The 12606-nt window shown below is 41.6% G+C and overlaps 1 protein-coding gene across 1 annotated transcript in view; it reads right to left on the reverse strand.

The window, feature by feature from the left end:
• LRRC40 (leucine rich repeat containing 40) overlaps nt 1–12606 on the reverse strand; it is a 31221-nt gene that overhangs the window by 17754 nt on the left and 861 nt on the right. The window contains exons 2-8 of the mRNA XM_019531614.1: nt 11535–11716; nt 8251–8324; nt 6700–6829; nt 5595–5718; nt 3920–4062; nt 2571–2743; nt 2189–2279 (exon numbers count right to left, since the gene is read on the reverse strand). Coding sequence (XP_019387159.1) covers nt 2189–2279; nt 2571–2743; nt 3920–4062; nt 5595–5718; nt 6700–6829; nt 8251–8324; nt 11535–11716 — 917 coding nt within the window. The remainder of the gene's footprint in view (nt 1–2188; nt 2280–2570; nt 2744–3919; nt 4063–5594; nt 5719–6699; nt 6830–8250; nt 8325–11534; nt 11717–12606) is intronic.

The following is a 12606-nucleotide window of genomic DNA, read 5'->3' on the forward strand; positions in this document are numbered from 1 at the left end:
GTGCTCTTTCCTGCCAAGGCAGGGGGTCGGACTAGATGATCTACCTAGGTCCCTTCCGACTCTAGCTACTATGAAACTATGAAACTATATCAGAAACAAGCAACCTTTATGTCACAGATATCCACCCAAATTTGGTAGTTACAATCATCTGGAAAAACTACTGTTTACTTCTTCCCCAGTACTCTTAGGGCAAAGAGAACTGCATATGCCTCATCTCCAGACTCTTATGGCTGTACGTTCCCTCCAGGTAACAGGCACTGGGGTAAAGCTTGACATTCCCCCATCATTTCCATTGTTTCTCTTGATTACTGCAAATCTGGCATCAGAACTGAAAAAGGAAGCCTGTCTCTCCTGTGCCCTCAATAACCTCTACCCCACATATGCTGACATCCTGGCAATGAGTCGAGGCTGCCAGACATGCATGCGGACAGAAAAGACAGACTGGGGAAGAAGGAGTAGATTAAACAAGAAGTGTAGCCACACTGGGACAGCAGGTGAGTGGAAAGATTGAAACCAACTGGGAGTTGAGGAAAGATGAAGACTGGGACCGAGAACTGGGAGGTAATGGTAAACAGAGACTACCTGAATAAGGAGACTGGGAGCCATGCAAGAGGAAATGAGGTGGGGAGTGTATGACACAGCCTGACGACTTGGACTGGAGTGACACAGAACTGAGATCTTGGACAAGGGAACTGGGGACAAAATTATGGTGAGATAGAGCAGAAATAGGAAAGCAAGAGCAGGTAGCAGAGAAGTTTGGGTCTCAGACATGGTGCAAAGGAAGGGGATTAGGACTAGATGGGCAAGGCCAATGGGACTGGGTGAGAAGCAGGGTTTTTGGCACAACAGAGAACATATTCCTTCCAGAGCCTGCAGCAGAACTTAAGATACTCTTGAATCATCCTTCACTTGCTGTCAGCAAATAGCAGCCCTGGCTGCAATGATCTACTTGAGGACAGTTCTGCTTTGAGCAGGGTCTGGACTAGATGGCCTCCTGAGGTCCCTTCCAACCCTACTTTTCTATGATTCTAAGCCTGTGAAACTGGCTACCAAAGCATAGCCCTAACGCAGAAAAGGACAAGTGCTCCAGTTCAGTGCTCAAGTGCCAGAGAGCTAGGTGATAACCAGATGGTTCTCATTCTGCTAAATGGGTGTCAATCTGATGCCATAAGACAGAATTTCTGCATCTTTGGCCTGATTAAAATAATAAGAAAACAATACTCCAGCACACACAAAAAATGATAAAAACTTCAATTAGGCACACACATGGGAATGACAGAATTAATTTGGCTTCTCTATACCTACATCTTAAAAATCGAATGTGATCTTGGAATTAAACAGGTGGACTCCTCAGAGATAACGGCCAACATTCATTTAATGAGGAGCTATTCAGTATCTTGTTTTTTGTTTATTTTTGATGCATAACTACATACTGTTTAAACATCACTCTGAAGAATTATCATCATGGGTTTTTAATGGCACTTACCAATACAGTAGCAGAGTACTTCACAAAGATAACACCACCAATGAGAGATGAAGGAGTAATATTACCCCCATTAAATAAACGGAAAGCTAAAGCGCAGTAAGATTAGAAAAAAATATTTCCCTAATGCAGGTGCCCAATTTGGAAGATTTAAATTCTAATGTGTAGGGAAATTAGCATTATATGCCATTGACCACATTCAAAGGACATCTCCCTGGGAATTGTATTTCTGCCAACAGGACACCAGGTTCTAGCTGTGTATGTAGAAATTGGAAACTCAAGCTGTGACCACCTATAAAAGTTTAAATTACTAGCATCCCAAAGACACTCTGGAAGCAGAAGGACTACAGTTCACAAGGACTGATCCAATCTCCTTAACCTCCTTCTTCATACACTAAATGCATTACAATTCCTGCAACAAATAAAACAGAGGTCCTATAGACAACAGCCTCCTGTACTACACACACCTCAGAGCAGTTTCATCTTCTATATTGAATGAGGTGAAACATATTCAGTGGTCATGTACTTAAAGACTGCATCATGAGGCACAAAAAGGGGCTAAGCTGAGGTTGTATAGGCTTCTTTAACCTTGGCATTTTCTAACTTTGGAGTATTTGACTTTGAAAAAGTAATAGCATCTTTTAACGTGGGAAGGTCGTGTTTATAATATATCTCAAGCTGCATCTGTTTTTAAAGTGTACTTGCCTGTAAAATGTCTCTTCGAATAGCTCTCAAAGGATTGCCCTCTAGTGCAAGGAATTTCAAGTGAGGAAGGTTCCCCAGTGCATAAGGCAATCTGCAAATAGAGACAAAGTAACTTCAACAAAAGCATTAAATGATTAGCAACAGTCTATCACTTCATCGAGTATTCTGAATCAAGCACAAAGAAGTCACGTTGTTAAAATTAGTAGTAATTAAAATCAGGACCACAAAAACTCTTGCACAAAGTCCTTCTTAAAAGCAAACAAGCAAACAACAACGAAAGATAACTGATGCACAGAAGAAGTGAAACTGTGAATTACTGTTCAAACCAAGACTAGAATCTTTATCTGTGTTTCAGTATAAATTTACATGGCTTTAATCTTACCTACTAATATCATTGTTAGCTAGGTCAAGTCGCTCCAACTTTTGAAGCAAAGAAATTTCATCAGGAAGCGATTTAAGCTTGTTATCTCTGAGCTCCAACACGCAGAGAGAATTCAAATGCTTAAGGTGCTCTGTGTTTAACACTTCAATCTGATTTTCTCCAACATGCAACTCCTAAAGAAACAAAAGATAATTCACAAAAATATTACTCCAGCAAAATAAAACATATTCATTTCACAGTTGTGATGCTAACTGGAAAAAAAGTATGGCAAACCTCCAAGTAACCTATGCCTGCAAGATTAGTTTATTTAACAATTCATGCAGGCCAAGTTACCACAGCTAGACTGCTTCCAGTTCCTGAGCTGGCTTGTTTAAAGCTGGCTAAGGTATGTCTACACTGCAATACATCATAACTGCTATAATGCATTAATTGAACAGTGGTCAGTCATCTTTTAAAGCTTCAGGCCAGATTGACGCAGCTTGGATCAGAACTGGGGAGGTGCTAGAACCAGCTGCAGCCAGCATCTGTTCCCAGAAAACAACTGCTGTCAAAGCCTCCTGCTACAGAATGCCACCGAAGTCTCATGTCTACACACTGATCAAATGGCTCCGGAGGCCAGATTCAGCCCACAGGCCATGAATTGTTAACCCATGATTTAAACTCTCGGAGAGGATGGTGATAGACTATTCTCTTTGGCCGCAGAGGACAAGAAGAACAACAGCCTTATTTATACTGCAATTAAAAAAAAAAAAAAAAAATTGCCAAAAAATTTAAAAAATGGTTAGCTATAAAAAAGGGTAGTTAAGCACTGGAATAGTGCTCAACTTAAAGGTTACTTAGAAATTGTGGAATTATCATCCTTGGATATTAAACAAATACTTTACTGGTGTGATTTAAACATGGATGATCCTGCCATGAGCAAGAGACTGCACTAAATTACCTCTTGAGATTCCTTCCAGCCCTGTTTTTCTATGATTTTGTAAAAGACAAAATGATCAATCCAACATATACCATCTCTAACCAACAAAGTATTTCTAGAGAGCCATATAAAACATACAAATACATATTGTTACAGTTCCATTGTAAATGCTCTAAAATATTTTATTCCCAAATTTGAAAACAGCTACTGGATCTCTGTCATCGTAAATGCTCTAAATTATTTTATTCCCAAATTTGAAAACAGCTACTGGATATCTGTCATCCTAGTTTTAGTGTTACCAATTTGGATTGTAAAAACTAACAAGTCTGTGCATAGTCTTACGCTTACTTCATGTTTGTCATATCATTCTTCAGTATATTAATAATTTACCGAAACACAGTTAAGTTACAATAACCATTACAGATCTTACCTTTAGTAATCTGCATGATGGGAATTCTGGTAAGAAATGCAATTTATTTTTTCTTAAGTAAAGCTGTTCTAAAGATGCCATGCTGGCCAATTCAGGAGGTATGGTCTCTAAGAAGTTTTTAGTGCAATCCAGTTGTTTTAAGCCTGTAAGAGTGAATTCAGGAATGAAAAAGAAAAATATATAAAAATCCTAAAAAGTTACCTTTACTAGAAAAGATGACAAAAACATACTTTTTCTAAAATAAATATATGGTTATAAAATCAGCTGTCAGAATTTCAGAAGAAAATATTCCAAGCATCTTCAGATTTTACAAAAGCTAGGTATCTGACTATTCAGAAATAGCCTTTAACTTTTTATGGAGTTCAGTATTAAGTAGTCATGTACAAATCTGGTTTTAGAGCTAGGATATAGAGGCTCTCTGGTCCTTTATTACAGACCATGGATAGTCTACACAGACATTTTTTATTATTTTGTCAGTTTAGAAACCAACAATCTACTGTCATCTGCTCCTCTTTATGCCTCAAAAGAGAGATAGTTACCCATATTAGTCTAAAGTCAGGGATAAGGCAGGCCAGCGTGGCATGCTAGAGACTAACTGGCTCAGGGATGCATAAGTTTTTGTAAGTGACAGCCTACTTTGCCAGATGCTAGATGTATTTATCGCACGAAGTAGGCTATCGCTTTCTAAAGTTCTTCTCTCTCTGAATAATTTAGTTTCTAATGTGCCACTCTGCTCTCCTTATACCTGTACAGTAACTAGAGTCCATATTTACTTAAAGTATTAAGCCTGATGATTTAAGTTGATTGAAAACTTGCTTATTCCCCCTCTAATTTCACTGTCTCCTCTCTTCTGCCCTTGCTTTCCTATGCAAGTGTTGTAAGGAAAACAGTTAGTTGGCAGGTTATTTATTACAAAGTTTTGTCAAAGCCATTAGGCTCTATGCAGAATGGAGTTAAGCCATTCTGATTCTCTTCGTGCCCTGTCCATCAAGAACTGCTGCTGTCAGAACTTTCAATTTGATACCTATGGCTGTGTCCATGCAAGCGTAGATGTTTGTTTCCCTGGGGACACCCATGCCACACACCCTCTGGTGCGTGGCAAATTACTGAGGGTGGGGTAGGAGAGGCTGGAGCCAGCAACTGTGCTAGCCCCAGCAGCCTTACCTGTGGGTCTAGGGGCCTCCAGGAGCTGAAGCGTGGTGCTCCTGCAGCTGGGAGCTTGACTGGCAGCCAAAGCATGGCTCTAAGTGTACAGGCTCCAGTTCTGGGTAGCGTGCGCTGCCCCATGCACTGCTCTCCCTTTTTTGGGGGCTGATGTTTATTGACACATGCACTGCCCTATTTTTTTTTTTTTTTTTGGCTCTCCCAAGGTCAACCCCCACCCCGCAAAGTAGCAGCATGGAGAATGACTGCATGTTCAGTGTGTGGTGCCACAGACAGGTCTGCAGCACCACATACCCCACATCTGCGCTTGTCTGGAGGCAGCCTATGTGTCTGTGGGCTACAACTCGATTCATCAGCCCACCACACTGAATATGAAATGCTTCCATACCATATACTTGGTAAAATGTATTATTTATTCAGCTACAATAAAAATAAGCAACTTCTTTCAAGATATAAAAGACTACAGCTCCACATTTGTGACATTCTAAAATGCTCTGGGAAATAGGATTACTTTTCATTGAGCTGATTTCTGCTGGCAGACTCCTTAGCTGGTTCTGGGCCACACTGAGTCGTATCAAGTTAGTTAGGGAAGCAAAACTGGTTGGAATGGTTGCAAGCTGGTTGTTGGAAAGATTCTGGGAAGGAAAACAAAAACAAAAGCAAGAAAGGGAGTGAGAAATTGTAGACAAGCTATTCTGAAGGAAGTTTAAATACAGCCCAAGTGTGTAACTACTGACAGAGAATCTCAGATTTATTTAGGTAACATGTTTGTCCCCCTTAGTGTCATTCTCAAATGACTCAATTTTTTACAAAAGATTTCCTTTTTCTCTTTTCTAGCTTGTGTTCCTGAGGCCTAGTTCCCCTTTAGACTTCATCAGCACCATTCCCTACTCATCAGCAATGGTTGCCAATAAGCAGAGGAGGGACGTCCCCACATTTTACTGAATGAGGCCTACTCTATACTACCAAGTTTTGTCTTCTGTATTCCAGTTCTGCATGAAAACCTTGTCCACACTCAAAGCTCCTCTGCAGCCTGAGGACCCTCCTTTTTTGCTAAAGTCAATTCATGTCTGCAAGCAGCCAGCTTTCTGCTGGGTCCCTTCAGCAGTTGATTGGTAGAAATCAAACTAATGTCCAGAGCAGCCAGCACAAGGCAGGGTGAAATTGCTGCTGGAGAACAGATAAGGCAGCCCTGGGCAGAGGCATGCCTACATACATATACTGCAAGCAGTCACAGAGCTGCAGAGGGTTTATGTCAGAGAGAGAGAGCTGGTGTAACACTGTCAGAAGAAACAATGGGCCCTGCATGTGATTTTATGTGTGGATGAAGGCAAACTTCTGCCAGAAGAGCTTTATAGCATAGATCAGGTAAGAAGAGCATTAGTCCCTTTGACTTTCTACAGACTTTCTGATTTGGCAAACTAAAAACAAAACTCAGTTTCCAAACAGACGCCCTGAATCCAACAGTTTAAAAAATTATCGGTGTATTTCTAAATAGCTACAAAATTGGTCTAGGTGGCAGTTCTATCAAAGACAAGCCAACAGAAAAGTGGAGATAATAGCTAAACCTCTACCTGGTTCCATAGAAAAACCCCTAGAAAACAGCTACAACTTACTAGCTCTTCCAAACTGGCAAGCTGTCCAAATCCATCAGGTAAATGACTTAACTCATTGTGTTGTACAAGAAGGCTCTTCAAGTGCCTCAACTGTGTCAATTCCTCTGGTATATTTTTCAGCTTGTTATGGCTAGTAATAAGAAAATAATATATGAGTAAGAAGCTGTCCTAAAAAGCCAACTTTTAAAAAATATTTTGTTATTACATAGTAATGTACAAGACAATTTTAATGTCCAAAGTACTTTCACCTGAAATTTAAGTGGCTCTTTAACATCTAAGCTTCAGTCTCCTCTTTCTGTACATTTACTTATATGCAATAATACTTTAAACCAGTGTCTGCAGTTAGACACAAACTGGCTAAAAATCAGAGACCATTTTATTTTACAAGGTGTGTTTTTTTTTGGGGGGGGGGGGGTTGTTTTGTTTTGTTTTTTTACAGGAAGCTGGTCTTCATTGTTTCAAGTTGATTTATTAAAAAAACATTCCCATAGGGTAACATGCTTTAATTTTCGAAACAATGAAGAACTGGATACTCTAGTCTTACTGACTTTTAATGGAAGTTTAAGGAAGATAAGCACCTAACTGTCTTTGCATTCTTGCAAAAGACCACCCTTAGTGCTTTAATTGAGTCTTCAACATACATAATGTACTGCACATTCACTAGGAAATCAAATGATAATTTTAAAACTGTCCACTATATTTAAATACACAAACAGTTTTGAGCAGCAAGTTCCCACTCACCATGTATAGTTAGAAACAAATCCTAAAAAGCATCATCAATTTGTCTTTAACGCTGTCTCCTAAATTCAGCCTACCAGTTTAACATACCACGTTCAAAAAGAAAAAAAAATCCTCTTTCCCCAATTTGCAAATGGGGCGTAATTAGGTTTTTCACAGACAGTCTATCATAAAAAGGGCCTCTGAGCAGAGTCTGAGCTCTCATAATTTTGCAAATCTGTTTTAGTAAACCCAACTAAGTGTGCTTGTAACACCATCTCTCTAATCAGTCTTATTCCATCAGAAGTCAGCAGGGTACATCACCTTCTAAAGGAGGTCACTAGCTTTAGAAATGTATCAATCAAAAAACTGTCATGAAAACAAACCTGAGAGATCCAGAGGGTTTGGGCTGAAATAAACCTATGAAAGTAATGATCCATGTCACTGGGATGAAAGTAATGCAAATTAGCAGGAAGAGCAAGATGCGGGAGACTAATTAATACAAATATTATATGATTACAATAGTACAAGTTCCAAAGTTTCAGACATGCAAAGAGCCTTGCAGGAAGCCCCCTGTTGCTCTGTAATGTTCATGTCCACGTGACCCAAGGAGTTTTCCTGCACTGTGCTCTTCACGCTATCAAAAATCAAAATGGGAGTTTTCAATTTATAAGTTTTACCTTAAAAATATCAAGTTAAAAGAGCAGCAAATTACACAGAACAATCCTAGTTTAAACATTTCCTGCATACAATCTTCAAAGAATTTTTCCTTGATTCACTCCACAAACATACTGGACTATTTAACGTATTCGTATTTAGTAAAAATGTGTTTACCTAACATCAAGTTTCTGCAGATTTTCCAAAATTCCTATAGCAGAAGGAAGAGCTGTCAGTTGATTATCATGTATCTAGAAAAAGAAATTATTTAAAAATATAATTGTTTGTCAGTACCTTGTAGGGTTTTTTTCTACCCAAGAAACAAGTTATACTACATCCATATAAATATAATTTTCAGCTCAGACCTGCAGAGCCTCTTGCCAGGGTCAGTTTCACTACCAACAGGAACACTGCAGAATTACCACTCTTAAACCTTGACTCAGTTGATAGTAAAAGCAGTGAGTAGCAGATGTGAAAGTTGATCAAAGACATACAAGTGGGAAGAAAAGAGATACGAAAAACCAGCTTCCTCCCTGTGAAGGATAGGAGTCACAGATAAGCACGTAAATGTGCAAGTCCTCAAAACTGTAGTTGGAGAAAAACTGACTAGCCAAGAAGAAGAACCTCACATTTGTTAGCCCAACGGCGTAATGGTTACGGCACTTATTCAGGGAGTGAGAGGCCCAGGTCCTAGGCCCCTTTCACAAAAAGAAAATTTGAACTAACCACCTTTGAACTAACCACCAAGCCATGGGCTAGGTATGACCCAGAGCATGTTTCTTTGAAGCCAGCCCAGTGGCTAACCAAGAACTGAATACTGTATATGTAGGGGCGGGAGGAAAGCAAGCCACTGGGAGTGAGATTCAGAGAGACAGACTGCTCTGGAATGGAGGGGACTCACTGATCTAGGACAGGCATAACTGTGAAGATAGAAACAGGACTGAAAATCTGCAGGAGTGCCAGAAATGCTGTTTACGTGGCTACATTTGAAGGCGTATGTAGCATGTTAGATGAAGTAGGATCAGGCCCTTAACTCTGTGGTCTTAATCTTAAAATTAAGAAAAATCAAATACTTTAACAACAGATCCAAAACTGTACAATTATTCTTAAATGTGCCCCCTTATCTTCTTTAACTGTACAATTACTCTTAAATGTGCTCCCTTACCGTCACTTTTATTTTAAGTACCATTGCCTAATTTCAGAAAAATGAATAAAGTACATACTGATTTAATGCACTTTTATGTGTAGTTTGTTTTAACAAGTGTCTTTATACAAACCTTCTTCTGTATCTTGTATTTAAATTTTATTTTTTATCCTATTTACCTTTGACCTTCTGAAGGGAAAACATTTGAGAGTGTTTAATAGATAGGATTTACATTTTTTTTAAGTTTTTTGGGTTGGAAAAACAATTCATAGTAAAATAGACTTTGTAACAATTGGAATGGCCACATAAAAAAAAAACACAACACAAACCTATTTCTAACAATAACTTCATATTTCCTTTAAAAAAATTTTAAATACTTAGGTAATGATACCCTTTCTGTAATACTTCATACAAAAAACTTCTCGCTGACCCTGACAGAAAGAAAACTGGCAACCAGATCTAGCTCTCAAACTTTTCAGGAACCGAGAGATAAAAATTTTCTTCTAAACCAGTTGCAGCCAAATCCAGTAAGAGAGCAGGAATATAAGCACTCAATTAAAGATAGATGGGAAAGAATCAAATTGGTAACAAAAGGAAAAAAGGGAGTTCTCTGCTGCATGACTAAGCCATTTCTTATCCTGACCACTTAGAGCAGGGGTGGGCAATTATTTTGGGTGGAGGGCCGCTTACTGAGTTTTGGCAAGCCATCAAGGGCCGCATGACAGGCAGCCAGGGGCAGATAAATATTACTTTTCTTAATTTTTTAGAGGCCCCGCAGGGTGGACAGAATGGCCTGGAGGGCCACATCCAGCCCGCGGGCCACATTTGCCCGTCCCTGACTTAGAGTGAACCCTAATCTGAGACTCACCCCTGCATCTGCATGTACACACTTCTGCTCTTCTGTATCTGCCTCTAGTTATGTCTCTTAAGTTCCCAAGATATGAGCATATGTATTCCTTAATTACAGCTTTTCACTCTTCAAGGATCCCCAACCAAATGTTCTCTCTTATTTCCCACCTACCATCCACAAAAAGGCCTTTGCCATGGCAACCTTCTTTTCAGGGAAGAGGAGCAGCTCCTTTCTCCAAGTAAACCAGTACCAGCACTGTAGGACTTCAGCTTGTAAAACATTTAAGGGCGTGTCCAGACACGCATGGACATAAATTTCACCAGAGACAAACAGCAGTGGCACACAGTTGTGCTGCTACTTGTGTCTGGAGAATGCCTGTGTACACACGCTCTGGTGCGCAGCAAGGTCGCCCCTGGGTTGGGTAGGGGAGGCTGGGACCAGCACCTGTGGGCCCGCCATGGCTCCAGCAGCAGCAATCCGGCCATACAGAGCTTGGCTGGCAGCTGGAGCATGGCTCTGGCTAGCCAGGCTCTGGGACCTCCCAGTGTCAAAAAAACTCACCACACTGCTAATTTGCAGCACGGAAAATTCTTATGTGTGGCACATACAAATCGCACATCTGCGCTCTTTTTCACCAGCTTGCTAGACGCACTGTCCCTGCAGCATTCCAGTTACCTTATCGCTGGAGCCCAAAGCATAAGCTCTGGATATTATAGTACTACTGCAGTCCTCGTGTGATTTCCAATAACCCAACACTCAAAATAGATACAAAGGTTATGGTGGTTAGAAACGTTCAGATCTCTGGAGAAGCATAGAGAGGAAAGAGGGTCAGACTTCAATAAGGATTTTCCAGTATTTTTGTTTTGGACATAAATACCATTTGGGCAAATTTCTGACTACGTAAACTACTCCTTGTTTCCTGTGGACAAATTATTTCATAACTGTCCATTAAAGAGTTTTCTGGAAATACCTATGGTACTGTCCACCATCAAGATGCTGGGTGAGATATACCTTCCCCACCCAGCAATTGTACACCTCATTCTAATAATCACCATCTGAGAATGTCTCTAACCTGACAACTCCGGGTCAATGGGTGGGCTCTGATCTCTCTTTTCTAGCGTCACACTGAAATTTCCTACCCGCTTTACCGTGGGTTAGTGTAGGCTGCATGACCTACATCACATCGCCATATACCAACTATGTATGGGGTTCCAGACTGTCTTCCAAAGCCATGGGAAAACTCATTTTTAGTGTTTTCTAATGAAGTTTTTGATCTGTTAAGGCAATTCCTACATTCCCCTAGGAAGACAGTGATACCACATCTTCTCCTCCCCGTTCTATCAGCCAGCACAGAACCGGGAGGGGAAGGTGAGAAAGGGGAGACAACCTACTCTTTCCCCCAGCCCTCCAGAACGCGACTACAATCTGACAGCAACTGCCGTTGTTTAACGGGATCGCAGGACTTACATCCAGCACAGTGAGAGCGGGAAGAAGTCTGACATCTTCTGAAAGACACTGCAGTTTGTTTGAAGCTAAGATAAGTTTGGTCAGATCTGTTTGCTCCCACCAGCGATCAGCAGCAGTGAAAGAGAGGTTCTGATGGGCTTCCTCTGGAGTGTCCAAATTTATTCGCCACACATGCTGAGGCACTGCACATCAAAACATAAAAAAAAGAAATAACTGCCTTGCATATTTATGTCTGAGCTTGCCCTGTTTTTTTCCTACCAGTAATGGAGCTATGAATGACTCCATTCTTTATAGAGCTGCCTGGGTAATTTCAATTAAAACTTCTGAGGAGAGCCTGCAGGAACTGGGGTTGTTTAGTCTGCAGAGAGAAGACAGAGGGGATTTTAGAGCAGCCTCTAGGGGGGTCACGAAGGGGATGGAGCTGGCCTGTTCTCAGTGGTGGCAGATGACACAAGGAGCCATGGTCTCAGGTTGCAGCAAGGGCGGTTTAGGTTGGCTATCAGGAAAACCTCTCTCACTAGGAAGGGAGTAAAGCACGGGAACAGGCTACCCAGAGACGTGGTGGGATCTCCAACCTCGGTGGTTTAAGACCCGGCTAGGCAAACACTTGGCTGGGAAGATCTAGTTAGGAGCAGCGGGTTGGACTAGATGTGGCCTCCTGAGGTCTCTTCCAACCCTCATTTTCTAAGGTTCAATGAAAAAAGTGTGTGTGGGGGGGGCAGATTATAATCACTAGTATCCTCCCATCCCCCTTTTGTTTGTGATCAGCGCTGCGGAAGGATACGCGCTCCCAAGCTGTTAAGCAGTGGGGGGGAGGGGGGCTGGCGGCACTGTCTTGTCCCTCCTCCGCTGCGGCCCGGCAATTCCCGGCCTCTTCAGGCTGCCCCACGTCTCGTGGTGCCGGGGGCAGGCAGGGGAGAGCGGCTGCAGCGGCGGGAGGGGAGCGGGGAAGGGGTGACCGCGCAGCCGCCATCTCTCACCCTCGCTCAGGTCCCGGCCCGACAGGTTCAAGAGGCCGCTCTTGCGGGCGGCGCGGAGCAGCCCCGGCGGCACCGTGGGCCCCGGCTCCCCC

The sequence above is a fragment of the Crocodylus porosus genome, unplaced genomic scaffold (genome assembly GCF_001723895.1).
Source record: "Crocodylus porosus isolate Cpor-Errol unplaced genomic scaffold, CroPor_comp1, whole genome shotgun sequence".
NCBI classification, from domain to species: domain Eukaryota; kingdom Metazoa; phylum Chordata; order Crocodylia; family Crocodylidae; genus Crocodylus; species Crocodylus porosus.